Genomic DNA, 24,248 nt, shown 5'->3' on the forward strand with positions numbered 1-24,248 from the left:
GGTTTTTCATGGTAACAGACATTCATGAGGGGTTTAGTGTGCTTCCTTCTGCACAGTACTAACAAGTATTACCTATGTGCCACTACTGTTGTCTCTGAGACAACCTCCATCATAGTTAATGCCCCCCTGCCCCTGCTGCTGCAGCCTAGTAGTTTTTGGCATAGTCTGGCTCCTCACCAAAACTCTGTCTGACATAGGTCATTACCCTTTAATGCATTAAAGTACAGCCTGTTAAGACATAAAACAAAGACTTAATGCTTCTAAGTTTTTATTTCTACTGTTAACTGACGATTCCGAGTTCCTGCCAGAGAGAGAAGAGAAGGAGCTGAGCAGCCATTTTGAGTGGCAAGTGTTTGAATTTTTTTAAAAACTCTAGGAGAGTGTGCTTGTTGCTGAAGGGGTGGAGCTTCTGTGAGTCACATCTATGAGTCACTAGGGGGTGGAGCTAGCAGACAAGCTCTATACAGTGGTGCCTCGGGTTACGAAATTAATTCGTTCCGCGGCCGCTTTCGTAACCCGAAAAGCCTTCGTAAGCCGAATTGCCATAGGCGCTAATGGGGAAAAGCCGCGTTTCGTGCGAAAAAGCCGAAAAAAGCACCAAAAATTTTCTTCGTATCCCGAAAAAACATTCGTAACCCGGAACAATGATTTCCTATGGGATTTTTTCGTATCCCGAAAATTTCGTAACCTGGGTATTTCGTATCCCGAGGTACCACTGTATAACTCTTTCCAGAGCTGTACATCTAACGGTGTGCAAAAATTTTTTGATCCAAAGAAATCTACAGCAGATGCAGCAGGTGAGAAGCAAACCTTGAGTCAGAACCTTGCCTTTAAGTATAAGCTAGCAGCTGGGACATTCCTATAAAGTTATATTGCTAGTAGATTGAAAAGGCCAGGTCATCAGGGGCCTTAATGTTGGTGTTTACCAGAGGATTTTTTAAGTAGAAAGCCCACAGTCCTGTTTTAGTCATTACTAAAAACTTCACAGTATGGACACTGAGGGAACTGCTGCAGTCACATGCAACACTTGTGGGATGTTTGTCTTCTTGCCTACAGAAGTGGAGAACTTCACGTGCACCAAGTGCAAGTTGGTACCACTTTTGGAGGAGAAAGTACAGCAGCTGGAGTCCAGAGTAACTACACTTCAGCATATTAGGGAGCAAGAGGATTTCCTGGACAGAATGAAACTAACAATCTTGGACAAGTACCACACAGAGGAAGTTGCTGGGACTGAGGAGGTCACTTCACATACACAGGAGGCAGACAGCTGAAGGAATGTCACACAGAGAAGTAGGCCAACCTGTTCTGGGAGCTTGCAGCTAGAGAATCGATTCAAAGCACTTTCCCTTATCAAGGAGAATGAGAAAGAGGAGGATGAGGAAGAGCAGCACGGACAGACTTCAGGGACAAAGCAGGCGAGCCTGAGAGTCCCACCAGAGGGAACAGTTGTTGCTAAGCCTCAAAGGAGGCCTGTGGTCGTAGTGGGGGACTCCTTGCTGAGGGGTACAGAAGCAGTGATCTGTATGCCTGACAAGATGTCTCGAGAGGTGTATTGTCTCCCCGGGGCAAAGATCCGTGATGTGACATAGAGGCTGACAAGACTGGTCAATACCCCTTCCTTTTGGTCCATGTGGGAACCAATGATACTGCAAGACACAGCCTTCAGAACATCAGAAGGGATTACGAGGCTCTTGGTAGGAAGCTGAAAGAAATGGATGCACAAGTTGTCATCTCGTCTCTTCTGCCAGTTGAAGGGCACAGTCCAGGAAGGGAGAGTAAAATAGCAGATGTAAAGAACTGACTCCACAGATGGTGCCGCTGAGAACGATTTGGATTCTTCGATCATGGCCTGCGGTTCCATGAGAAGAGACTTCTTGCAACGGACAGTTGCATCCCATGCCAGTTGGAAGAAATGTTTTTGCCAACAGCCTCAAAAATTTGATCAGGAGGGCTTTAAACTGAGTTTCGTGGGGGAGGGAGACAATATTAAGGAAGGCAAAAGGGCTGGAGAAAATAGTCAAACTGACATAGAAGAAACAAGACAAATAGTGCAAGGCCCTAACAATTGTGGGCAAAAAAAATTTGCACAGGCAGCAAGTAAAGGGGACCCATGGCCTGCGATGTCTCTACACTAATGCACAGAGCATGGGAAATAAGCAAGATGAACTCGAACTCCTAGTACAACAAAGCAAATATGATATAATAGGCATCACTGAAACCTGGTGGGATGAGTCTCATAAGTGGAATGAAGAAATAGAGGGGTGTAACCTTTTCAAGAGAAATAGGCCAAACAGGAAAGGAGGAGGGATAGCACTATATGTCAGACATATTTACACCAGTGAAGAGATCCAGGACATCAATACTGTTAGCCAGGTGGAGAGCATCTGGATAAAAATTAAAGGGGAGGGAAACAACAAGGATGTTATGTTGGGAGTCTACTACAGACCCCCAAGTCAGACTGAGGAATTGGATGATGCCTTTCTAGAAAGATGACTACACACTCAGAAAGGAGAGATATAGTAGTGATGGGTGACTTCAACTATCCTGATATGTATTTGCTGGAATTCAAACTCAGCAAAATCCTCAAGGTCTAGCAAATTCCTCACTTGCCTCGAAGACAATTTCATTGTCCAAAAGGTGGAAGAGGCAACAGGGGGGTCAGCTATTTTAGATTTGATCCTAACCAACAAGGTTAATGGGGTGCAAGTGGTGGGATCATTAGGTGGAAGTGACCATGTTCTCCTGGAGTTTGTTATACAGTGGGAAGGAGAGGCCAGGCATAGTCAGACATGCATTCTAGACTTTAGGAAACCAGATTTCAGTAAACTTAGAGAAGTATTGAGGGTGATCCTGTGGTCAGAAATACTAAAAGAGAAAGGAGTTCAGGGCAGATGGGATGGAAAAAATGCTAACTTGGGACAGAGAAAAGGCAGAATTACTCAACACCTTCTTTGCCTCAGTGTTCTCAGAAAAGGAAAAAGGTGCTCAACCTGAGGATAATGGAGCAGAGGACAAAAGAGGGGAATTTCAGCACAGAATAAGTAAAACGATAGTACAGGAATGTCTTGTTAATCTAAATGAATTTAAGTCTCCAGGACCAGATGAACTACATCCAAGCATGTTTAAAAAACCTGGCAAATGTAATATCAGAGCCACTGGCAATAATCTCTGAAAACTCCTAGCGAAATGTACATTGACTCACCTTCGTGAGATGCTGGTTTTCGGCGATAGAAGGCAGGAACATCCTGTGAACGGGTTGGCTTTCCTTCTCTCACTCTGTCAGGCAGGATATGCTAAAAGAAATTGCCTGTGGCCACTGCTAGAGGGAGCCAACCCCCTTTGGAAGTCTGAGTTGATAAAATAGCTTGGTGAACTATATGAAAACTATAACAATATAACATGGCAGGGCCCAACATGGCCAACACTGCAGAATCTGGATAATATAAAGAACAGTTAAGAGAATAACAGGGTGACAAGTTAATTGCCAGGAGATATGTACCAGTCTAAGGGAGGGAAGGATGTTCCCGCCTTCTATCACTGAAAACCAACATCTCACGAAGGTGAGTCAATGTACATTTTTCCAGCAATAGAAGGCAGGACCATCCTGTTAACCAAGTGGCTGCCCTAAATATTTCAGCTAGTGGAGCATTTGTGGATAAAGCAGCTGAAGTCGAAGCGCTCCTTGTAGAGTGGGCATAAACTGGACCTGTCGGAGAGGAACCTGATAAGGAGTGGCATGTTGAGATACAGGATCGAATCCATCTCGATAGGGTTGAGATAGATGCCTTTTTTCCTCTTGAATTTTTGTGGAAATTAACAAAGAGACTATCGGACATACGAAAGTCTTGTGTCCTCTTTGTGTATATCATTAGAGCTCTTCGAACGTTGAGTGTATGCCATGTCCTTTCTAATTCTTTTTTAGGGTGAGGACAAAAGGAGGGTAATATGAAGTCTTGAGTCCTGTGGAATACGGAGTTAACCTTGGTGATAAAGGAGGGATCTAATCGTTAGAGTACCGAGTCCTCTCTGAAAACACACAGCTCTTGACGAGTGGATAGCGCTCCTATTTCTGACACCCTTTTTGCGGATGTGATGGCGATGAGGAATAGGACCTTCCAAGTGAGATGTTTTATATCTGTAGATTTTAGAGGTTCAAATGGAGGTTTGGTGAGTGCTGACAGGACTGTGTGGAGATCCCAGTTGGGATAACAATGAACCATGGGCGGTCTGATGAGGGAGGCGGCCCTCAAAAACCTTCTGAAGTAGTAGTTGTTAGAGAGCTTGGACGATTGTTTTTGAGGTAGGATGAGGTTATGGCAGAAACCTGTCGTTTTAGGGTGTTTGGTTTGAGGCCCTTGTTTAGTCCATCCTGAAGGTATAACAACAGGGAATTGACCGTCGGTAAGATAGATGGCATCTTTTTGACCTTACACCATTGGGCAAAGGCTTTATAGGAATATTCATTTATCCTTGTGGTGGAGGGCCGCCTAGCCTTTATGATTGTCTCGGCCACCTCTGCTGGAAGGCCATCCTGTATCATGTTCTGGCATTCAATTTCCATTCGTGAAGATTGAGCCACTGAGGATCTGGATGATAAAATTGACCTTGTGATAAAAGGTCTGGACGGATTGGAAGTTTGAGGACTCTGTGTGACATGGCTATGAGTTCAGAGAACCAGGGCCTTCTTGGCCAATGTGGTGCTATTAGGATCAAGGTTGTATTTTCTTTTCTTGCCTTTTTTAGACACCTGTTCATCATGGATGTTGGTGGAAAGGCATATAGGATTCCCCTCGGCCACGGAACATTGAGAGCGTCTATCTGTTCTGCCCCCTGGGTTTGGAACCAGGAGTAGAAGCGTGGCACCTGATTGTTTATTGGGGATGCGAATAGGTCTATCAATGGTGTTCCAAGCCTGAGTGTTATCCACCTGAATACCTGTGGATGAAGACTCCATTCTGACTGGTCTATGTCTTGTCTGCTGAGCCAGTCGGCCCTTGTGTTCAGAGTCCCCTTTATGTGTTCTGCTCTTATTGACAGAAGATGTCTTTCTGACCATTGAAGCAGTAATTGGGATTCTCTCAATAGGGAGAGTGACCTTGTTCCCCCTTGTCGGTTTATGTGTGCTTTTGCCGATATGTTGTCTGTCCTGACCAGGATTAGATTGTCCTTTATCTGTGGAGCAAAGGCCATCAGTGACATTCGTATGGCTCTGAGTTCTAGGTAGTTTATGCTGTGAGCTTGTTCTTGGGTATTCCATTTTCCCTGAGCGAATATGTTGTCCATTGTCGCTCCCCAGCCCCTCAGGCTGGCATCTGTTGTCAGTTGGAGCTCCTGAGGGGGCCAGAGCATCCGGCCTCTTGAGAGATTGTTGGACATCCACCACTGGAATGAATGTCTGACTGTGGTTGGAAGTATCAGTTTTTTGTTGATTTTGAACATGATGTGTCTCTGAAATGGAAGTAAGAACCATTGGAGCTCCCTTGAGTGAAGACGAGCCCAAGGAACACAGTCTATGGCGGCGATCATTAGTCCCTGAATCCTTGCCAGGAGAAGAGATTTGTCGAGTGAGATCATAGAGCCAATCTGATGGGCTGTTGGATTGACCGGATTCTTTCTGGGGTTAGGAAGACCTTTCCCTGATTGGTGTCGATGACAGCTTCCCAGGTGAGAAATCTGTTGAGATGGTTATAGGTGGCTCTTCCCATGATTTACCTGAAAACCATGTTGAGCTAACGAGACTAGAAGCTGTTGTGTATGATGTTTGGCTTGTTTGTAAGAGGTGGAGTGGAGTAGTAAATCGTCCAGATAGGGATGGACGTGTATTCTGGAAAGTCTCCATTGAGTCACCAGGGCTATCATGATCTTTGCAAACACTCGTGGTGCTGACGATAGGCTGAACGGGAGTGCCTTGTACTGGAAGTGTGAATGATGGTAGCAAAAACGTAGGAATCAACGATGAGATGGGTGAACCGGAATATGCAAATAAGCCTCCGTAAGATCTAGCGAAACCAGATAGTCACAGGATTTTAGTGTCTCCAGGATGGATTTGAGGGTCTCCATGCAGAATCGTCATTTGTTGACAAACTTGTTTATCCATTTGAGATTGAGGACTGCTCTCCAAGATCCGTCTTTTTTGGGGACTATGAATGGTACTGAATAACAACCCTTGAAGGTTTCTGAAGAGGGCACAGGTTCTATCGCTCCTATCTCTAGTAAGTGTTATATAGCCTGTAGCATCAGCTGGTGTTTTTTGCGTCGAGTTGATCTGGGTGATGGGACAAAATGGTCACGGGGCGGCCTGTGGAAGTCTATTAAATATCCCTGTTGTATGGTTGAGAGGATCCACTTGTCCGATGTGGATGTCTCCCATATGTGTGAGAAATGAAGAAGCCGACTGCCCACTTTGTGTGTCAGCCAGTCATGGCCTTGTGGAGTTGGGGTTGAGCTTGGAGGGAGCGGATCCAGAGCCTTGGTTGTTGTAGTTATTGGGTTTTCCGAATCCTCAGTTGTGTGACTGTTGGCGTCCATATGGCTTGCGGTCGTACCATTGAGACTTGTTGGATCTGGTGTCCTGGGATCGAAAGGAGGAGGAATTGTTCTTGAATGGGCGAAAGGAACTTTGGCCTTGGCAAGATGACCGTCTATCGTCCCTCTTGAGTAAAGATGGGAGAGCCTTTTTCTTGTCCTTGGTTTCGATGAGGACATGGTCGAGCGCATCACCAAATAGCTTTTGTCTAGGAAGGGAGCCATGGTTAGGTTTTGTTTAGACTTGGCATCCACTAGCCAGTTGATTAACCATATCTGTCTCCTAACAGGTACGGACGCAGCTTGAGTCCTGGCACTCAGTTGGATAATATCTAGAGACGCATCGGCTGAGAAGGCGAGAACCGTCTGACTAAAAAATTGATGTACAGCGCTGTGTAAACTTACAGCGCTTTATAAATAAAGGTTAATAATAATAATAATAACCTTGAGTAGTTTATTTATTCCCTGTTGGAGTTTGATATTGCCTCTGGGTATTTCTTGAATGATATCTTTGGCCCATATGAAGGCTGCTCTAGAAAGAATTGAAATTGCTGAAGAGGCTCTAATGGTCAATGATGATGCTCCAAAAGATTTTCTAAGTGATGAATCTGCCCTCTTGTCTTCAGGGATTTTTAAAACGTCATCATCATCTTTAGAATAAATGGCAGACGAAACTAGCTGAGACACAGGAGCATCTACAACTGGGACCTGAAGTTTGGACATCACATGTTGAGGTAAGTTATAATACTTTTTAAAAGCTTGTGGACTGGGCCTAGCAGTGGCTGGCTTTGACCATTCTTCTCTTACCACCTTCATGAACTCTGATGTAAAAGGAACTTCAGGGATAGAAGGACCTGGCTTAGGGAAAGATTCTCCTTTTCCCTGCGGAAGGTCAGTGTCTTGTGGTAGAGGGGTAGGTGTAGGTTCAGATAGCTCTAAGGCTCTGATGACTTTTTTGAGCAGTATTTGGAAATCATCAGGTACAAACAGTCTAGCAGATGATGGTGAAAAGGAATCATCCTCTTGGGCTTCATCAGATAGCTCATTTAAGGATAATTCACATTCCCCTCCTGGAGTAGGAAGGGAGCCAACAATATCTGCCTCATCCTCCTCAGGGAAGGAGTGGGACAGTAGGATTGATTTGGCCTTTTTGGCTTTGGATGTTTGGCCAGTAGATGGCGCTGGTCGCTTGGACTTGTGTTTGGAAGGAGCACTCTTAAGATTTTTCCCGCCTTTGGGAAGTTGGCGCCTAAATGGGGCTTGCCTTGGTGCAAAGTTACCCCTTTCTGAGGGAGGGAGTCCAGGGACGACCGGGGAACAGGGGAGGAAGGAGGAGAGGGCACTAACTTGGAGGGGGCCCCTAGAACCGTTGGCAAGCGGGGACGGGAGGGGTCTTCCTGATGGGAAGAAAGGGGGTTTGATGGTGGAGGAGCGACCAGGGTCCCCTGTGGATGGCCTGCTAAAGCCACTGCCTGCATAGAAATAAGGGAGGCAATAAGGGTGGTAAGCTCTGGAGGCAGAGGCTATAGGGAAGGGCCTAGCTGTGCAGGGATGTTACTCACACCTGCATCCTCCTTCATACGATCCGTGGCTTTGTCCCAATCCCGGGAAAGAAGCGCACGGTGGGGCTCTGCTTGGTGCGGAGACGAGGGTTCTCCCTCCTCCGACCTGGCCCTTTTTTTCCTTGGGGTAGCTGGTCTCTTCGTCCTCCAGGCTGGAGGAACAAATGGAGCGTTTGCGAGGGGCAACCAGGGACTCTCCAGACATGCCTGGGCTGTCTTCTCCATTCCCTGCCCCAGACATGGCAGTCTCTCAGCAGCTCAAGAGTTAGAGGGAGTAGAAGAAGGTGAGGGCTAGAGGAGTAAAGGCTAAAAGCCAAGGCTAAAGGTTTTTTTTTTGGGGGGGGGTGTTTTTTTGTTTTTGTTTTTTGAAAGCAGGAGAGAGCTAGAAGAAAGACATCTGAGCAGAGCAAGGCAGGAAACGAAACTGAGACTTCCAAAGGAGGTTGGCTCCCTCTAGCGGTGGCCACAGGCAATTTCTTTTACCATATCCTGCCTGACAGAGCGAGAGAAGGAAAGCCAACCCGTTCACAGGATGGTGAACCATGCCTTATGAGGAACAGCTTAGGGAGCTGGGGATGTTTAGCCTGGAGAAAAGAAGATTAAGAGGTGATATGATAGCCCTGTTTAAATATTTGAAGGGATGTCATATTGAGGAGGGAGCAAGCTTGTTTTCTGCTGCTCCAGAGAACAGGACCCAGAGCAATGGATGCAAGCTACAGGATAAGAGATTCCACCTCAACATTAGGAAGAACTTCCTGACAGTAAGGGCTGTTCGAAAGTGGAACACACTCCCTCGGAGTGTGGTGGATTCTCCTTCTTTGGAGGTCTTTAAGGAGAAGCTGGATGGCCATCTGTCGGGGATGCTTTCATTGAGATTTCCTGTATGGCAGGGGGTTGGACTGGATGGCTCTTGTGGTCTCTTCCAACTCTATGATTCTATAATGAATAGTTTTACCTTATTAATCTCCATTTCATGAGAAGCATTTTGATTATGAGCTTCCTCCAGTTGACTTGCTAATGAGATCTTCTCTCTGGTAATCCTGTCAACCTGAGCCTCTAGACTAGCAACATTCTGAGATAAAGACATCACCTGAAACAAAGCAAAGCTACAATTAATGAGAAAGCAAATGAGAAGGCAAAACTGGGGACAATTTAACTTCTCAAAATGTTATGTATTCTGCCTTCACAGACCATCAAAGGCCAAAGTTTTGTGAGTAAATAGAGGGCTTGGTTTGGAAAGGGAAGGGAAGCCTAAATGGTAAAGCATTCAGTCTTATAAAAATGGATATGTTGATTTGAGCCATTGGGAAAGTTAACTACCGTATTTTCCGGTGTATAAGACGATGGGGCGTATAAGACGACCCCCAACTTTTCTTATTAAAATTTTGACTTTGAGCTATATTCGCTGTATAAGACCCCTACTCCAAATCCAAGGAGGCCTGGAAGGAGGGGAAGGGCAGCGGCCCTCACACCGGCCTCGGCGCTCTTTCTCGGCCTCTGAGGAGGCCTGGAAGGAGGGGAAGGGCTGCGGCCCTCGCGCCGGCCATGGCTCTCCTTCCCAGCTTCCGAGGAAGCCTGGAAGGAGGGGAAGGACAGCGGCCCTCGCGCCGACCTCGGTGCTCCTTCCCGGCCTCCGAGGCGGCCTGGAAGGATGGGAAGGCCAGGGGCCCTCATGTCGGCCTTGGCACTCTTTCCCGGCCTCCGAGGAGGCCTGGAAGGAGGGGAAGGGCAGCAGCCCTCGCACCAACCTCGGTGCTCCTTCCCGGCCTCCGAGGAGGCCTGGAAGGAGGGGAAGGGCAGAGGCCCTCACGCCGGCCATGGTTCTCCTTCCTGGCGTACAAGACGACCCCCAACTTTGAAGAAGATTTTTATGGGTTAAAAAGTCATCTTGTACACCGGAAAATACGGTAGCTATATTTTAAAATATGGAAAATATTCCAAAGAACAGCCAAAGGAAAGTGCAATGTTTAACTGCCTTAAAAAAATGGAACGGAAAACCATTGTTGAGAGTTCAAAGTATATATATGAAAAATATTAAAATACCATGGATGATAAATTCTCTTTTTCTTTCTTCATTTCTTCACGTACTGCTTCTCGCTCTTGGGCCCTCTTATCTAGCTGGATTCCTAACTCCCTTTCAAGACGATTCCTCTGTCTCTCCATTTCATTTTTAAGTTGTTCACACTGAACAAAAGCCTGTGGAGACAGTATCATCTTAAAGATAAAAACTAAGTACAGTGGTGCCTCGGGTTACGAAATTAATTCGTTCCGCGGCGCCATTCGTAACCCGAAAAGCATTCGCAAGCCGAAGCCCCATAGGCGCTAATAGCGAAAGCCGCGATTTCGTGCGAAAAAGCGCCGAAAAGCACCAAAACATTTTTCGTAACCCGAAATAACCTTCGTAACCCGGAACAATTATTTTCAATGGATTTTTTTCGTAACCCGGAAATTTCGTAACGTGGGTATTTCGTATCCCGGGGTACCACTGTACATTTTTTGTTTAGTGAACAACATGACTTCACTTTGAAAAAAAAAGGTGAATCTAGAAACATAACAATTTATGGATCAAAGTCAATGCTACTCTTAGCTTAAATAGTGCCACTGAAACCAAAGCGACCTAAATTAGTTGTGATTAACAAATCCTGTTCATTTCTGTGGCTCTATTCCAGGTAGGATTAGTGCTGGATTTAGTTCTATACAGTACTGATATATAGAGAACAATGGCATCTTATGTTTGGATATACAGTGGTACCCCGGGTTACGAAATTAATTCGTTCCGCGGTTAATTTCGTAACCCGAAATACCTTCGTAAGCCGAATTCCCATAGGCGCTAATGGAAAAATAGCTCTCTGCTGCCCTCCGGTGGCGGAAAATAGCGCCGCGGTTTTTTCGTAACCCGAAGAAACCTTCGTAAGCCGAAGCAATAAATCCCTATGGGATTTTTTCGTATCCCGAAAAATTCGTAACCCGGCGCATTCGTATCCCGGGGTACCACTGTATACATATTTAAGTTTTACCAGGAACAGAATAGTAATAAAACCTTGGTGTTAAGAGAGAATTTATCACTTTGCCATCTGCATGAAATTACCATATATACTTGTGTACAAGTTAACCTTATGTATAAGTCAAGAGCAGGTTTGCAGGGACCAAAATTATGGATTTTGATATGACCCATGGATAAGTTGAAGGTAAAACTTTGGAGTTCAGCATGGGGCTCCTCAGATCTATCATGTTTCCTTGCCACAGCAGAGACCACTTCTCTGCTGCAGCAGGGAAATGCCAGTGTTGCTGCCATTTTTCCTCCCAGGCATTGCAAAAGGCCACCAGAGACAGTAAGTAGAAAGAGTTGATGCTTTTTTAAGGGTTTCCCAGGAGAAGAGTCCATCCAGGGACAGCCCACCATAAAAGTACCATTCTCCCCGCCATGGTTGTGGCTCTTTGGAATTTCCCTGCTGTGGTAGTGAAAGTGAGCTAGGCACTGGCAAAAGCTTAGTCTATCTGGGGAACAGCCTGCTGTAAAAGAAGCACCAACGATTTCTACATTCCCTACAGTGTGGGTGATGTTATTGCCCCCTGTAATATTGCTCCCAGAGTAGATGTGGAGACCCAGAGCCGAAACACACCAGTTTGAAGTGCCAGCTTCCTGGAGGCGTATGCCCTGATGCCACCCCATCATGCCACCCCGCTGGCCACACGGGGGGGGGGGGCAGCTTCTCAGCACTGTGGTGACATGGAGTTTAGATGCCACAAACAACAGGAGCACCAAAAAGCCACATCAGCATGTGGTTGGCTTTTTCAGGGCCGGTGTCACACCATCCTTTCAGGCTGGTCTCCTTCGCCCAACAGATGGCATCTGGGTTTGTGACAGGGACTTGTGTCTGTATTACTATCCATTTTATGTATAGGTGAGAATTTTACTTTGAGACATGCCTGTTGTAAATCTAAGAGTTTTGACTATCTTTTGGGTCTGCACAGATGCAATTGTATCAGAGGGCTTGGCTGTAAACAATAGATTAGGTAATGAGTTGAGGGTAAAAACTGCAGGCATGTATGTATTTATAGCAATCACTGGGTTTTTGACAAGAGTGTTGTGCTTAGACACTGTGGCTTGTGATGTCAAGATAGTGAATTTGTTAGCTGGAATTTGTTAGTTCTAGGCTCAGATTGATGGTAGGGTGAAAGGTGTTGAAATACTGAGGGAACTTTTCTCAAGTAATTGTTTTCCATGTGGTCAAATTACAAAGATGTCCTCAACAAATCATAGGCAGATGAGAGGTTTTTGCGTATATGTGCTGAGGAATCACTGTTTCAGATCAGCCATGTGGTACCATGTGGTGCAGACACCATCCAAACTTTAAACTGTTCACACACATTATTTTGGAATGGTGGCCTTAGCCAATAACATTTTGCTTTCTTGTAATCGTATTTTTTAAAAAAATTAATGGCAGTATCTCCATGGTGAAAACAACAAAGGGTCTTGTGACACCACAAAGACCAACAAATTATCATAGGTCTTTAACACATTAATATGGCTGTGCTCCCAGAAATAACTGCTATCACTGAAGTCTAAAATCTATATTGTGTACTGTAACCCCTGAAACTGAAACTACCTATATATTTTTCACAGCACATTTAATTCTATAATGTATCCAATCTCATAGAATAATCCTGCAGGATTACAAACGCCTCTAAATCAGAAGTAATTTACTAATGATACAGCAGAGGGCACTAGTTATCAAGACAATGAAATATACCTTTTGAATAAGCCACTGAAAATAAATCTTATAAATTAGAAAAGCTGTGTAAACATAGTTCACACAGCTCCCAAGGTATGAGTGGTATCCCACATTGTTAGTAAGACCAATGAAAAACTAAAAGATTAACAGCAAAGTTCTTGTCATCAAAATCTCTATGATGATCAGTGAAAGCTCAACCGAGTAGTATTCTCAGGTGTTCTTCCAGGTACAGTTGACTGTGCCACTTAATAATGTTCTATAGTCTCTTCCTCAGCAGATCTTTTACCTGTATGTGTGTATGTGTGAAAAGAAAAAGGACCGAACAAATTATGGAAGAGCACAAGTTACAAATAGAAGATGTTGCCTCAATCTATCACAGAGGTCCTTGTCTGAGGCAGGACAGCTGAATAACATACCCCCACCTGAAAGAACTCCAGAGAATGTTGCAGAAAGAAGATGACCTCATTTAATTGTCACTGTCTCTTTTCTCAAACACATGTACCTCTGCTAAACATAAAAGTAGAGCCAACCCTATGTGGACAAGTTAGGGGCTATATAAAAATAAAAATTACAAAGGATATATGCTAGCGGTAAAAAAAAAACAGGAAGTAACAGAGGGAAAAGAGAGAGTGCGTGTGCTGGGGAAGACAGAAATAGAAAGTGACAGACAAAAAAAAGGTCAATAAAGAATGATCCTTAACATAGTCTGTTAGTTGCCTCTAAGGAGCCCAAGGCCTGTTACAGACTGCCAAAATAAAGCTGCTTCGGGTCTCTTTGGAGGTATGCTGTTTAAATGATGCATGCATCCTAAGAATCCGGAAGCTGCACCAAAGCTGCACTCCAGTGCTTAGGAATGGAGTGTGGCTTTGGCGTGACCTCCGGACTCTTAGGACCCAAGCATCATTTAAATAGCATACCTCCAAAGAGACCCAAAGCAGCTTTATTTTGGCAGTCTGTAACAGGCCCAAGTAGGGCATGAAGGCAATACTTGCCATATTCTTGATACCCAACACAATATGTAGAGAGATCATGCCTAAACTGAAGTGTGCATGTATTTTTTAAAAATGTTACCTTAGTTCTTTCCAAATTGGCTTCTTCAGTCATGTGTACAGCTTGCTTCACTTGTTCATAAGCACTACATTCCCTTCTCTGCATTTCACTTAGATTTATTCTCAGTGAAGAAAGGGCTGCTAGTAATTCCTCTTTCTCCCTGAGAAAGGAAAGAGAGAAATAGAAAATATTAATATTAATAATTAAGTAAATAAGGAATACCACCTCTGTTTATATTTAATAAGATTTCAAGACTTACTACAACATGTGTGTTACTGCAGCACCACAGTAATATTAGTTATCATGTCACCATTTTGGATTGTCTCATTATAGGATTATCATGGTAAAAGACATTCAAAAGAGGTTTATTATGCCTCTTTCTGTATACTACTAACAAGTATTAGCTATGGGGCAATTGCCATTGTGTCTCTGAGATCCTCTGCCAGTATCTTCCCACTCACTACTGCTTCTACTTAGTTGCTATCTGGCACATTTAGTCTGGCTCCGTAGCAAAAGTCTGTCTGACATGGGACACCCTACTGGCAGCTCTGCTATCATCAGCATAGCCTCTTGCCTCACAGAAGCATGCAATCTCACCACCATGGAAGGGTAGTGCCATGGTGATACTCTCAGCACAGAAGCCATTAAGTGGTAATGCTTGTCCTGAAAATAGAATCTTAAATATCTTCTGCAAGTTATGACCATTGAAATATGGAGGTATAAGTATCCAAAGTAATTCCTAATAGCTGCTCATCAATTCTGAATGAGTAGGCTGCATCTCTTCTAGTGTGTACCCTGTTTTCTCAACTGCAAACCTGATTTACCTACTATGGTTGAAGATTTTCATAGTTTGTCTGGCAAAATCTCTTCCTCAATAAAAGGATGGCAAAGTAGTTCTAAAAGGTCTCCACTTAAGCCTTCTATTTTGAATCGTGGGCATCACTTGCTTTTTAGCTTTACTTTTTACAAAAACTTTCTCTAAGAGCAGTGATTGCCAACCATTGCTCCTCCAGATGTTTTGGAATTGAGTTCTCAGAATTTCTAACTCTTGGCCAAGCTAGCTAGGGCTATTAGTAACTGAAGTCAAGAACACCTGGAGGAGCAAAGGTTGGGAACCACTGCTCTAAAGTCTTATCTCCAAAAAGGAAGGTCCATTTAAAAGCTGTGTTTGCTAAATTTATTCTTGATGTCTGGTTAGCCTTCCAATGTTACTGTTACTGTAATTGATCTGGCTACAATGTTGATGCATCCTCACTTGTACTATAAAATGTTTTAATTTTAATTATTGTGTGTGGAAAAGTGAGGGACCTTAAATCCTGATCAAACCACCACTGAAAGCCCCATGATAGGACCGCCTTATAGTCATCATAAGTCAGAAATTTGAAATTACACAACAAAATTCAGACCTATCCAGTTCACTACTTACTTTGTCAGTCGTTCAATGGTTTGCATGTGGACATTTGAATGAGTTTGGGAAAGAACAGCTTCATGTTGTGCACATTTTAAGCAAAGGCCACCAGCCCGATTGGAACTACTTGCTGTAGAAAGCATATCCTGATGCCTTAATCTTCCAGTTAGTTCTTCACAGTTTTTTTGTGACTCTGCTAACTGCTTTCTAGAAAGTTAATGATGCACAACGTTAAAAGCAATAAATAGGGCTGGATAAAAGACAATAATTACTATAAAGCACCAAGAGCAGCTTTTTTCCTTAGGAGCGTACAGACAGCCTTGAAGGAGTGGCACGCAGCCGACCCTGTTTCAGCCAGATTGGGCCCGTGGCAACTTTTTGCGCCCTGCAAAGGGTGTGGTAGCCGCAGCTTGGCAGTGCTCCTTCAGTACTGCATCATATGTACGCAGCGCTGAAGGAGTGCCGTGATGACACCCTAAGGGCGGAGTTGGGGCGTGTATCATGGTGTCATTATGCCCCAACTGCACCCCCCAAGCCAGCCCAAGCTGCCAGTCTGAACAGCCTCTTAGTTTGTTTGAGCTGCTTGTACTGTCGCTATTACTGACATTGCTTCAGCAGCTCGACAATTCTAATATTGTAACAGAAAAATAACAGACTGATTTGAACAGGAAAGGAATTTTATTCTTCCAATTCTTACAATAAAGTGTTTGTTTGTTTGTTTTGTTTTTTGCAATTGCTAAATGTGCTGGGAAGGAGCCTACATGCTGCTAGAACAATTTTTCCTAAAAAGATGTTCAACATCAATGTCCAGGAAAATGAGATTTCTTATATTTGATTAAAAGGCAACACAGATGTTCAACTATGTGGACATTCACCATACTAAAAACAACTGAACAAAGGTCTGTGGAATAGGTATATACTCAAAACTGTTGGGCTAATTGTAATGTTATCCATTTGCACTCTGCTTGGAAAAATGCAGTGATTAGAAATGAAGTAGAAAAATATCAACAGAGGTATTGTAGAGATGGCTTTAAAATACTGCCTCCAGGCCCTTGAAATGTACATAGATAGCTTAAAGTTCAGGCTTCACAAGAATTCAAGAAAAATGACTGGGCATACAATCATAGACTTGGAAGAGACCACAAGGGCCATCCAGTCCAACCCCGTCATGCATCTATTATGATGAAGTGAACAGGTGCAAGGAGGCAAAACAAAGGAAATCCATTCATGTGTCATGAACCATTCTAAAAGGGAAATAAATAATAGCAAACCCGGCTACCAATTGAATCCATCATCTCATTGAGTACTCTGTAGCCCCATTTGCCATCTCTGATTACTGTATTTTAATGTATTGTTCTAATGCTTAATGTGTTTAACCAATGTTTTAGGGGAGGGAGGGAATAACTGGGATATTGGGTATTGTATGCCTCTTTAATTGTAAGCTGCCTCAATTTTCTTTCTGACAGAGAGGCAGGGTAAAAATAAAGCTATTATTATTATTTAAATAATTATTTTTTATTTACCTTAAAGACTGGACCTGGGCTTCAAGTGCTTCTGTCCTTTCTTGATGCAGACATTTTAACTTGTCCTTTAAAACAAAATAAATAAATATTTATTTCACTTCAAGTAGGAGATCAAATAATTTGGTCATCATCAATAATTCATTAATTTGTATTATGTTTTATATTATCAAAATCCATTTAAATCATTTAGTAGCAACAACAATTTTCTGAGAATATAAAGATACAATCATATACTAAAATAGTTGAATGTTTAGTTCAACATCTTTTTAAAATCATTTCCCAGAAGACCCTGCTACTTGGAATATTTTAAACTGAGATACCAGAGACTGAGGTTGTGTCGCTGTTCATCATATTAAATTATTTTGGAGGCATGGGGCAGATATTCAGGTTCTAAAATCTATTTCTTTATATATTTACACATTGAAATCTAAAGCAAAACAGATAGTAAATAGTGACTCTAGAGCAAAATCTCTTCTCATATACACAAGTAACTCAGGAATACAAACCAGTAACAAATAATGACAGGCCTCTGCTAACTAAACTATGCTATAGTCTCATCCATCTGAAAATGTGTTGAGTGAATTACACCACAGGACAGCCCCATAACTGTTATAGTAGCAATGACATCTTTGGTCTCACCAAATCTGCCCAGCATGCATGCTGTGTGGATACTCAGCTTGAGGTCCACTATATAAAGGTGATACAACTTGCCCTTCACCCAACTAAAATAGTCCAAAATGATACTATGGTCAACAGTTTAAGAAGAATTAATAGGTTCTTTTTCTCTACTCATAAAAGTCATCTATCAAGACCATCAATAATGTTTCATTGCTAAATCCTGAATGTGGACTGAGATGGATCTGAGCAGATAAAAACACTGCTCATATCTGTGAGATGTTTCTTTTCAGCAGTGGAAAGAGAAACATTCAGTTATAAATTGTTCCTCCTCATCCCTCTGGTAGGCAGGATGGAAACTTCAAGGGAACCATAACCAGGGGGAGCAACCCCCAACAATTCCTCAGTTACACCTGAGGAGAAAAGAATAGCTAACATATTCCTTCCAACAGAAACAGAGTAAATTACAGAGAAAAATCTCCCAACTAACAATGTGGATAAAAGCTAAACAAACAATTACCCCCATCACCATGAGGGTAAATGCTTGTCTCCGTTCTGGGAAGGAAGGATGTTTCCACCTCCAGCCCTGAAAAGAAATTTCACAGGTAAGACCAATGTTTTTTTTTCCCAGAGGTGGAAGGGGAAACACCCTGTCATGGGAAATATCAAAGCTCCCCAGCCAACTCCTTGCTGCTGTCCATTTGAGACTACGGCAGGAGGTGCCTTCAGAGTGGTGGCATGTGTTTGCCACAGCCCTGGGGTGATCAGGCCAGGAGTGGCCAATGGGTGGTGAACTGAGGCAATTTAATACAGGGGAGAAACAGATGGGCCTCCAGGAGTGGCCAGAAGCCACTCTTGGCCCAATCACCTCAGGGCCATGGCGTACATATGTCACAGCCCTGAAGACACCTCCTGCTGTGGTCCCAAATGGACAGCAGCAAGGAGTGGAAAAGATCCTCTCCTTTGGGGGCTGGTTTTGGGCTGCCTTAGGGGGTGCTGGAGATGACGCAGCCCCAGTGTAGCTTTCAGGGGTACTGGGGGCATGTGTCATCTAAATGCCATGCGGTGGTGCTCCCAGAAGCTGCTCCCATCTGTCTGTCTATTTCGGGCCTAAGTGGACACCACAGATTTGTTATAAACATCTTCTTAATGAGGCCTCCACAGATTAGCAGGCATGTAATCAGTAGTGGCACACAAAAGGAGAAGAAATCCATGTTGCAGCCTACAATAGGTGCATTTGTGGTTAAAGCTATGAATCTTGCAGTATTACATATGGAATGAGTGATATCCACCCCTAGTGGCAGCACCCCTTACATTTTGAGGAACATAGAGATATAGAACCTTATTCATCTTGCCAGAGCGGACACTTCTTTCTTGGAAATTTTTGATGACAGGAATGATACAAATTGTCGAACAGAGGATGGAAAGAATGATAAAGGGAGTTCAGATTCAAGAACACAGTTTTAAAATGCGAGCATTTGCAGATGATATTATTTTGTACTTAGAAGATCCAATCGACAGTATAAATCAGGGGTAGGCAACCTGCGGCCCGCGGGCCGGATGCGGCCCGGCAAGGCCTTGGGACCGGCCCCCGCCCGGTCCTGCCGCCGATTGCCGCCGGAGCCTTTGGCCTCTTGTGTGAAGGCGTGGGGCCTTTGGCCTATCAGGAGGAGGCGGGCAAGGGGGGGGGGGGCAAGTGGCAGGCAAGAGGGGCAATTGTCTATAGAAGCCTCCGAAACATGCATTTATATTAACATTTTTTTTAAAATCTGCAAAAGTGTCCTCCATTTGAAAATGTTGTCCTACATTTGTCCTGGTTTATTTATTTATTTATTTTTAAAAAATTAATTATTTAATTTTTGGCTTCGGCCTCCCCCCCAGTTGTCTGAGGGACAGCAACCCGGCCCCCGGCTCAAAAATCTTGCCTACCCCTGGTATAAATCATCTAAATAACATATTACAAGAATATGGATTATATTCAGGGTTTAGAATAAACCAAGAAAAAACGGTAATAATAACTAAAAACATGACGAAAAAAGAAGAAAAAATATTGCAAGAAAAGTCAGGTTACAGAGTGGGAAAAAAAGCTAAATATCTGGGAGTAGTTATAACAGGGAGAAATATTGACCTATACCATAATAACTACAACACAGCCTTCAAGGAAATCAAGATGGATCTGGAAAAATGGTCAACATTGAACCTATCCTTCTTTGGGAAGGTGGCATGAATAAAAATGAACATCTTACCCAGATTCAACTTCTTGTTCCAAAATCTACCGGTCCTATCCCAAATATCCCAAATAGAAAAGTGGCAGAAAGAGATAAATAAATTTCTCTGGACTGGGCACAAGGCTAGAATCAGACAAAAAATATTAACAGATAAAAAATGTCGAGGAGGCTGTGTGCTTCCCAATCTCAAAATGTACTATCTGGCAGCCTAAGTTGGCTAGAAGATTGGTTCAATCTGAATAATGAAAGACTTTTGACTTTGGAAAGCATTCAGTTAAACTATGGATTCCACGCCTTTCTGTAGCATAACAAACTCATAGTAAATAAAGCTTTCTCCCACCATTTTGTAAGGAATGCCCTACTGAAAGCATGGAATAAAATCAAAACAATGTTCTACTACAAACTACCCTTGTGGGTTTCCCCACAAGAAGCTTTCTTTAAAAGAACCAAATATTATAAGACGACTAAATGCATATCATATAGAGACATTTTAAATAAAGAAGAAGAACTTAAAACAAGCGACCAACTGAGGAGTGAAATCAACTTGAATGACTGGTACCTATATAGACAACTGGCAGAAAGATATAGATTAGATGTAAAAAATGAAGGAATCAGTAACCAAAAGACAGAGCTGGACACTATTATATCTGACAAAAAATCAAGACATATCTCCAAATATTATGAAATTTTGATAGACAGAGATCTAGAACAAGACACAATTAAAAATACCATGCTGAAATGGGCCTCAGAGACAGGAAGAACAATTAAGCTTGAGGAATGGGGAAAAACCATGAATGACAGTTACAAATTCACTCTATGCCAAAACTATAGGGAAAACTTCTTCAAGATGCTTCATCATTGGCATATGTCGCCTAATAAACTGAATTTTATATATAAGACGGGATCGAGTGCTTGCTGGAAGTGTCACAAGATCAACGCAAATTACATACATATATGGTAGAAATGCAAGGAAGTGGAGAAATTTTGGCAACAAATACGTCAAGTAATGACAGATTCTCTACAAATTCTGATACTGTGGGACCCACTCCTATTTCTCCTAAACATGACATCTGCTCTGGAAATCAAAATAGATCAAGGGAAAAAACGAATAATACTATACATGGTAACAAGTGCGAGAATCATATTCGCTAAGCATTGGAAAAGGCCAACCACACCAACAGTGTATGAATGGCTTAGCAAACTATAGGAGGCTATAGAAATGGATATGTTAACTAACCTTATGAAAGAAAGCAAAGGAAAGAATACTATAGATAAGTTTAACGAAAAAGAATGGAATGGTATTAAAAAGTACATCGAGAAGAAGCTAATAAAAGGAATAATCTAATTCAAATCAAAACCAAAATAGAACAAAATAAAGCAAAGCAAAATAAAGATTAGCAGAAAAAAAAAATAGGTTATACAAGAGAGGGACAACGAATACCCTTCTTACATGTGAATATTAAGGAGCATGGATATGTGTGTGTATGTATACATACATACATTACATATATATAATATATATATATATATATATATATATACATACATACATACATATGTCTGTGTGTGTGTGTGTGTGTGTGTGTGTGTGTATATATATATATATATATATATATATATATATATATACACACACACACAGCTTAGAGGCGGGGAAAAAGAATCTGGATAGAAAACTAAACAAACAGGAAAGGACAGAAGTCTAAACATCATCCAGGAATGGAAACAAAGCAAGGAGATAAGATACATGTAACTTGACCCTATTTGTGACAACTTAGGTCATATGTATCATATGTGACCTACTGTACTACTGTATTGAATTCGTATTGTATTTGTATTTGTTTGGTGTATGTAAAGTACTGTCTTGTTAAATTTTGCTTAAATAAAAACTTTAAAAAAAACCAAATTGTCGAACAGAGACATGAGTATGTTGAGTACATAGATTTTTTTAATTCCTTTCACACATGCCATAACTTTCCTAATTTATTTACCAGATGAAGACAAAAGGAAGCAAGATTATTTCATGACTCCTGTGAGAAGCTGAATAGACTGTAGGTAATAATATATGGTTCAGTCACAGTACTACAAAACCCTGATAAAAAAATGATTAGCTTTTTCCTAACAGAGAGAGCCGCCAGTTTCCATACTCTTCTGGCAGAAGTTACAGCATCCAAAAATGTGTACGTGTATTTTTATATTCAATAAAATATATTAATTTTTTAAAAAATAGAATAAAGGTTGGGGATGTTCTACAACCAGAAGAGGAACACAATACATGACCAAGATGAAATAAAAATAATATGAAAGCAATAGACAGATAATTTTGCAACAGAAATTCCCACCATATATGGAGTGGGAAATCCCAGATATGCAAGTAGCGTTCAGGAAAGGAAAAGGCCCTAGGGACCACACTGCCAACAAATGATGGATTTGGAGCACTACAGGGGATTTCAGAAGAAAATCAGCATGTGATTTATAGATTGTAGTAGATAATGAAAATCTATGGAATGCTCTTAAAGAAATGGGAGTGCCAATATATTTTACCGTTTTGATGAGAAACTGTTGGAATAGAAAATGGAAAAACAGAATGGTTCTCAATTAGCAAAGGGGTCAGGCAAGGTTTCATTCTATCAATCCTTCAACTTGTATGAAGAAAACATCACACAAACAGCAGGTTTAGACTCTGAAAGAGGAGTGAAGATTGGAGGAAAGAACATCAAAAATCTATGATATGCAGATGACACAATGCTACTAGCAGAAAACAAAAACTTGGAATAATTGCTATGGAAAGTTAAAAAAGAAAGTGCAAAGGTAGGCTTAATGCTGAACATTAAGAAAACAAAAATAATGACCAAAGAAGATTTACTTAAATTCAATCTAGACAATAAAGAAATAGAAACAGTCAAAGATTTCTCATATCTTGGACCCATCATTGATGGAAATTGCATTAAAAAGATCAAAAGTAGATTAGGACTGGAAAAGGCAGCTGTGAAAGAACTAGATAAGATCCTAAAATGTAAAAAATATACAACTGAATACTTGGAGCTGGATAGTGAAGAAAATTGAAAGAAAATCAACTCATTTGAGATATGGTGCTGGAGAAGAGGGCTGAGAAGATCATGGACAGCCAGAAAGTCAAACAAATGGATACCAGACTAGATTAGGCATGATTTTTCAGTGGAATCCAAGATGACCAAACTGAGGCTGCTGTGCTTTGGCCACACTTCCTCAGAAAGCTCTCCTATTCAGTCAGGCAATACAGGAAATACTGAGCTTTCTTCTCATTCCTCATTTGAGGAATGTACTTTAGGTAAGACTTTTTCTTTTCTCTGTTTATTCCTATGGTCTTGAACAGGGGGTAGGAAACCTGCGGCCCGTGGGCCGGATGCGGCCCGGCAAGGCCTTGGGACCGGCCCTCGCCCAGTCCTGCTGCCAATTGACGCCAGAGCCTTTGGCCTCTCGCGTGAGGGCGTGGGGCCTTTGGCCTATCAGGAGGAGGCTGGCAAGGAGGGGCAAGCGGCGGGCAAGGGGGGCAATTGTCTATAGAAGCCTCCAAAACAAGCATTTATATTAACTTTTTTTTTAAATCAGCAAAAAATTTTTGCGTGTCCTTCATTTTTTTAAAAAAAGTGTCCTCCATTTGAAAATTTTGCCCTACATTTTTCCTGGTTTATTTATTTATTTAATTATTTTTTAAAATTATTTAATTGTTTATTTTTGGGCTTCGGCCTCCCAGTGTCTGAGGGACAGCAACCTGGCCCCTGGCTCAAAAAGGTTGCCTACCCCGGTCTTGAAGGTCTTTTTTCTACAAGCCTCTTTCTTTTGCACAAAATGGCCACCATGCCAGGCTTCACACCCTTTACAAATTGGTGGTCACATCAAAAATGCTTAGGATGAAATCTTCCTTCTCTCATACAACAGAAGTGCATGTTAGCATTGTTGTGCAGTACATTATGTACCACGTCATTTCGCACCAGAATTATCACCTTCCGTGATGCAGGCAACAGTATGCAAAACTGGACAATCTTAGGCCCGTCACAAACGGGCCTAAAAGTGCGCGCTCCGTGCGTGCTAGTTAGAAAGGGGCGTCCTTTCCCGACGCCCCCAACCCTAACACGCGCGGAGCGTGCACAAAATGGCAGTGGCCATTCCACACAGCCGCCATTATGACCTCACGACCGCACCGCCTCCAAACAAGGCGGTGCGGACATGACGTCCTTGCGCCATGCGAATGTGATGTCCTTGCGCCGCGCGAGGGCACTTAGAGTGCCCTTTACACAGCGCAAGAAGGAGCTCTCGACAAAGGAGCTCCTTCTTGGCTTTCCGTCGCTGGGTGCAGCCTTCAGACGGCTACGCTAGCGACGCGGAGGAGAAAGGGGCCAAGCGGCCCCTTTCTCCTCCTCCCCACTGCCACAGGGTGTCCTTGGGGCTTGAAGCCCCAAGGACACCCCTTTCCAGGCTGCGGGGAAGGGGCCTTTTGCCGCTTCCCTACAGCCTGGAAAGTGGCGGATCGGGGCCTCAGCGGCTGCTGCTCTGGCCACTGAGGCCCCAATACACTGGGGAAAGGGGCGGATGCAGGCCGCCGCTTTTCGGCAGTCTGT

General features: G+C 42.8%; 1 protein-coding gene across 5 annotated transcripts in view; it reads right to left on the reverse strand.

The window, feature by feature from the left end:
• SDCCAG8 (SHH signaling and ciliogenesis regulator SDCCAG8) overlaps positions 1-24,248 on the reverse strand; it is a 180,758-nt gene that overhangs the window by 141,138 nt on the left and 15,372 nt on the right. For all 5 annotated transcript variants that reach the window (XM_042446908.1, XM_042446912.1, XM_042446911.1 and 2 more), the window contains exons 7-11: positions 16,805-16,869; positions 15,300-15,488; positions 13,895-14,033; positions 10,131-10,283; positions 9,043-9,177 (exon numbers count right to left, since the gene is read on the reverse strand). In XM_042446908.1, the coding sequence (XP_042302842.1) occupies positions 9,043-9,177; positions 10,131-10,283; positions 13,895-14,033; positions 15,300-15,488; positions 16,805-16,869 (681 nt within the window). The remainder of the gene's footprint in view (positions 1-9,042; positions 9,178-10,130; positions 10,284-13,894; positions 14,034-15,299; positions 15,489-16,804; positions 16,870-24,248) is intronic.

This window comes from Sceloporus undulatus, chromosome 1 (genome assembly GCF_019175285.1).
Source record: "Sceloporus undulatus isolate JIND9_A2432 ecotype Alabama chromosome 1, SceUnd_v1.1, whole genome shotgun sequence".
Classification (NCBI taxonomy): domain Eukaryota; kingdom Metazoa; phylum Chordata; class Lepidosauria; order Squamata; family Phrynosomatidae; genus Sceloporus; species Sceloporus undulatus.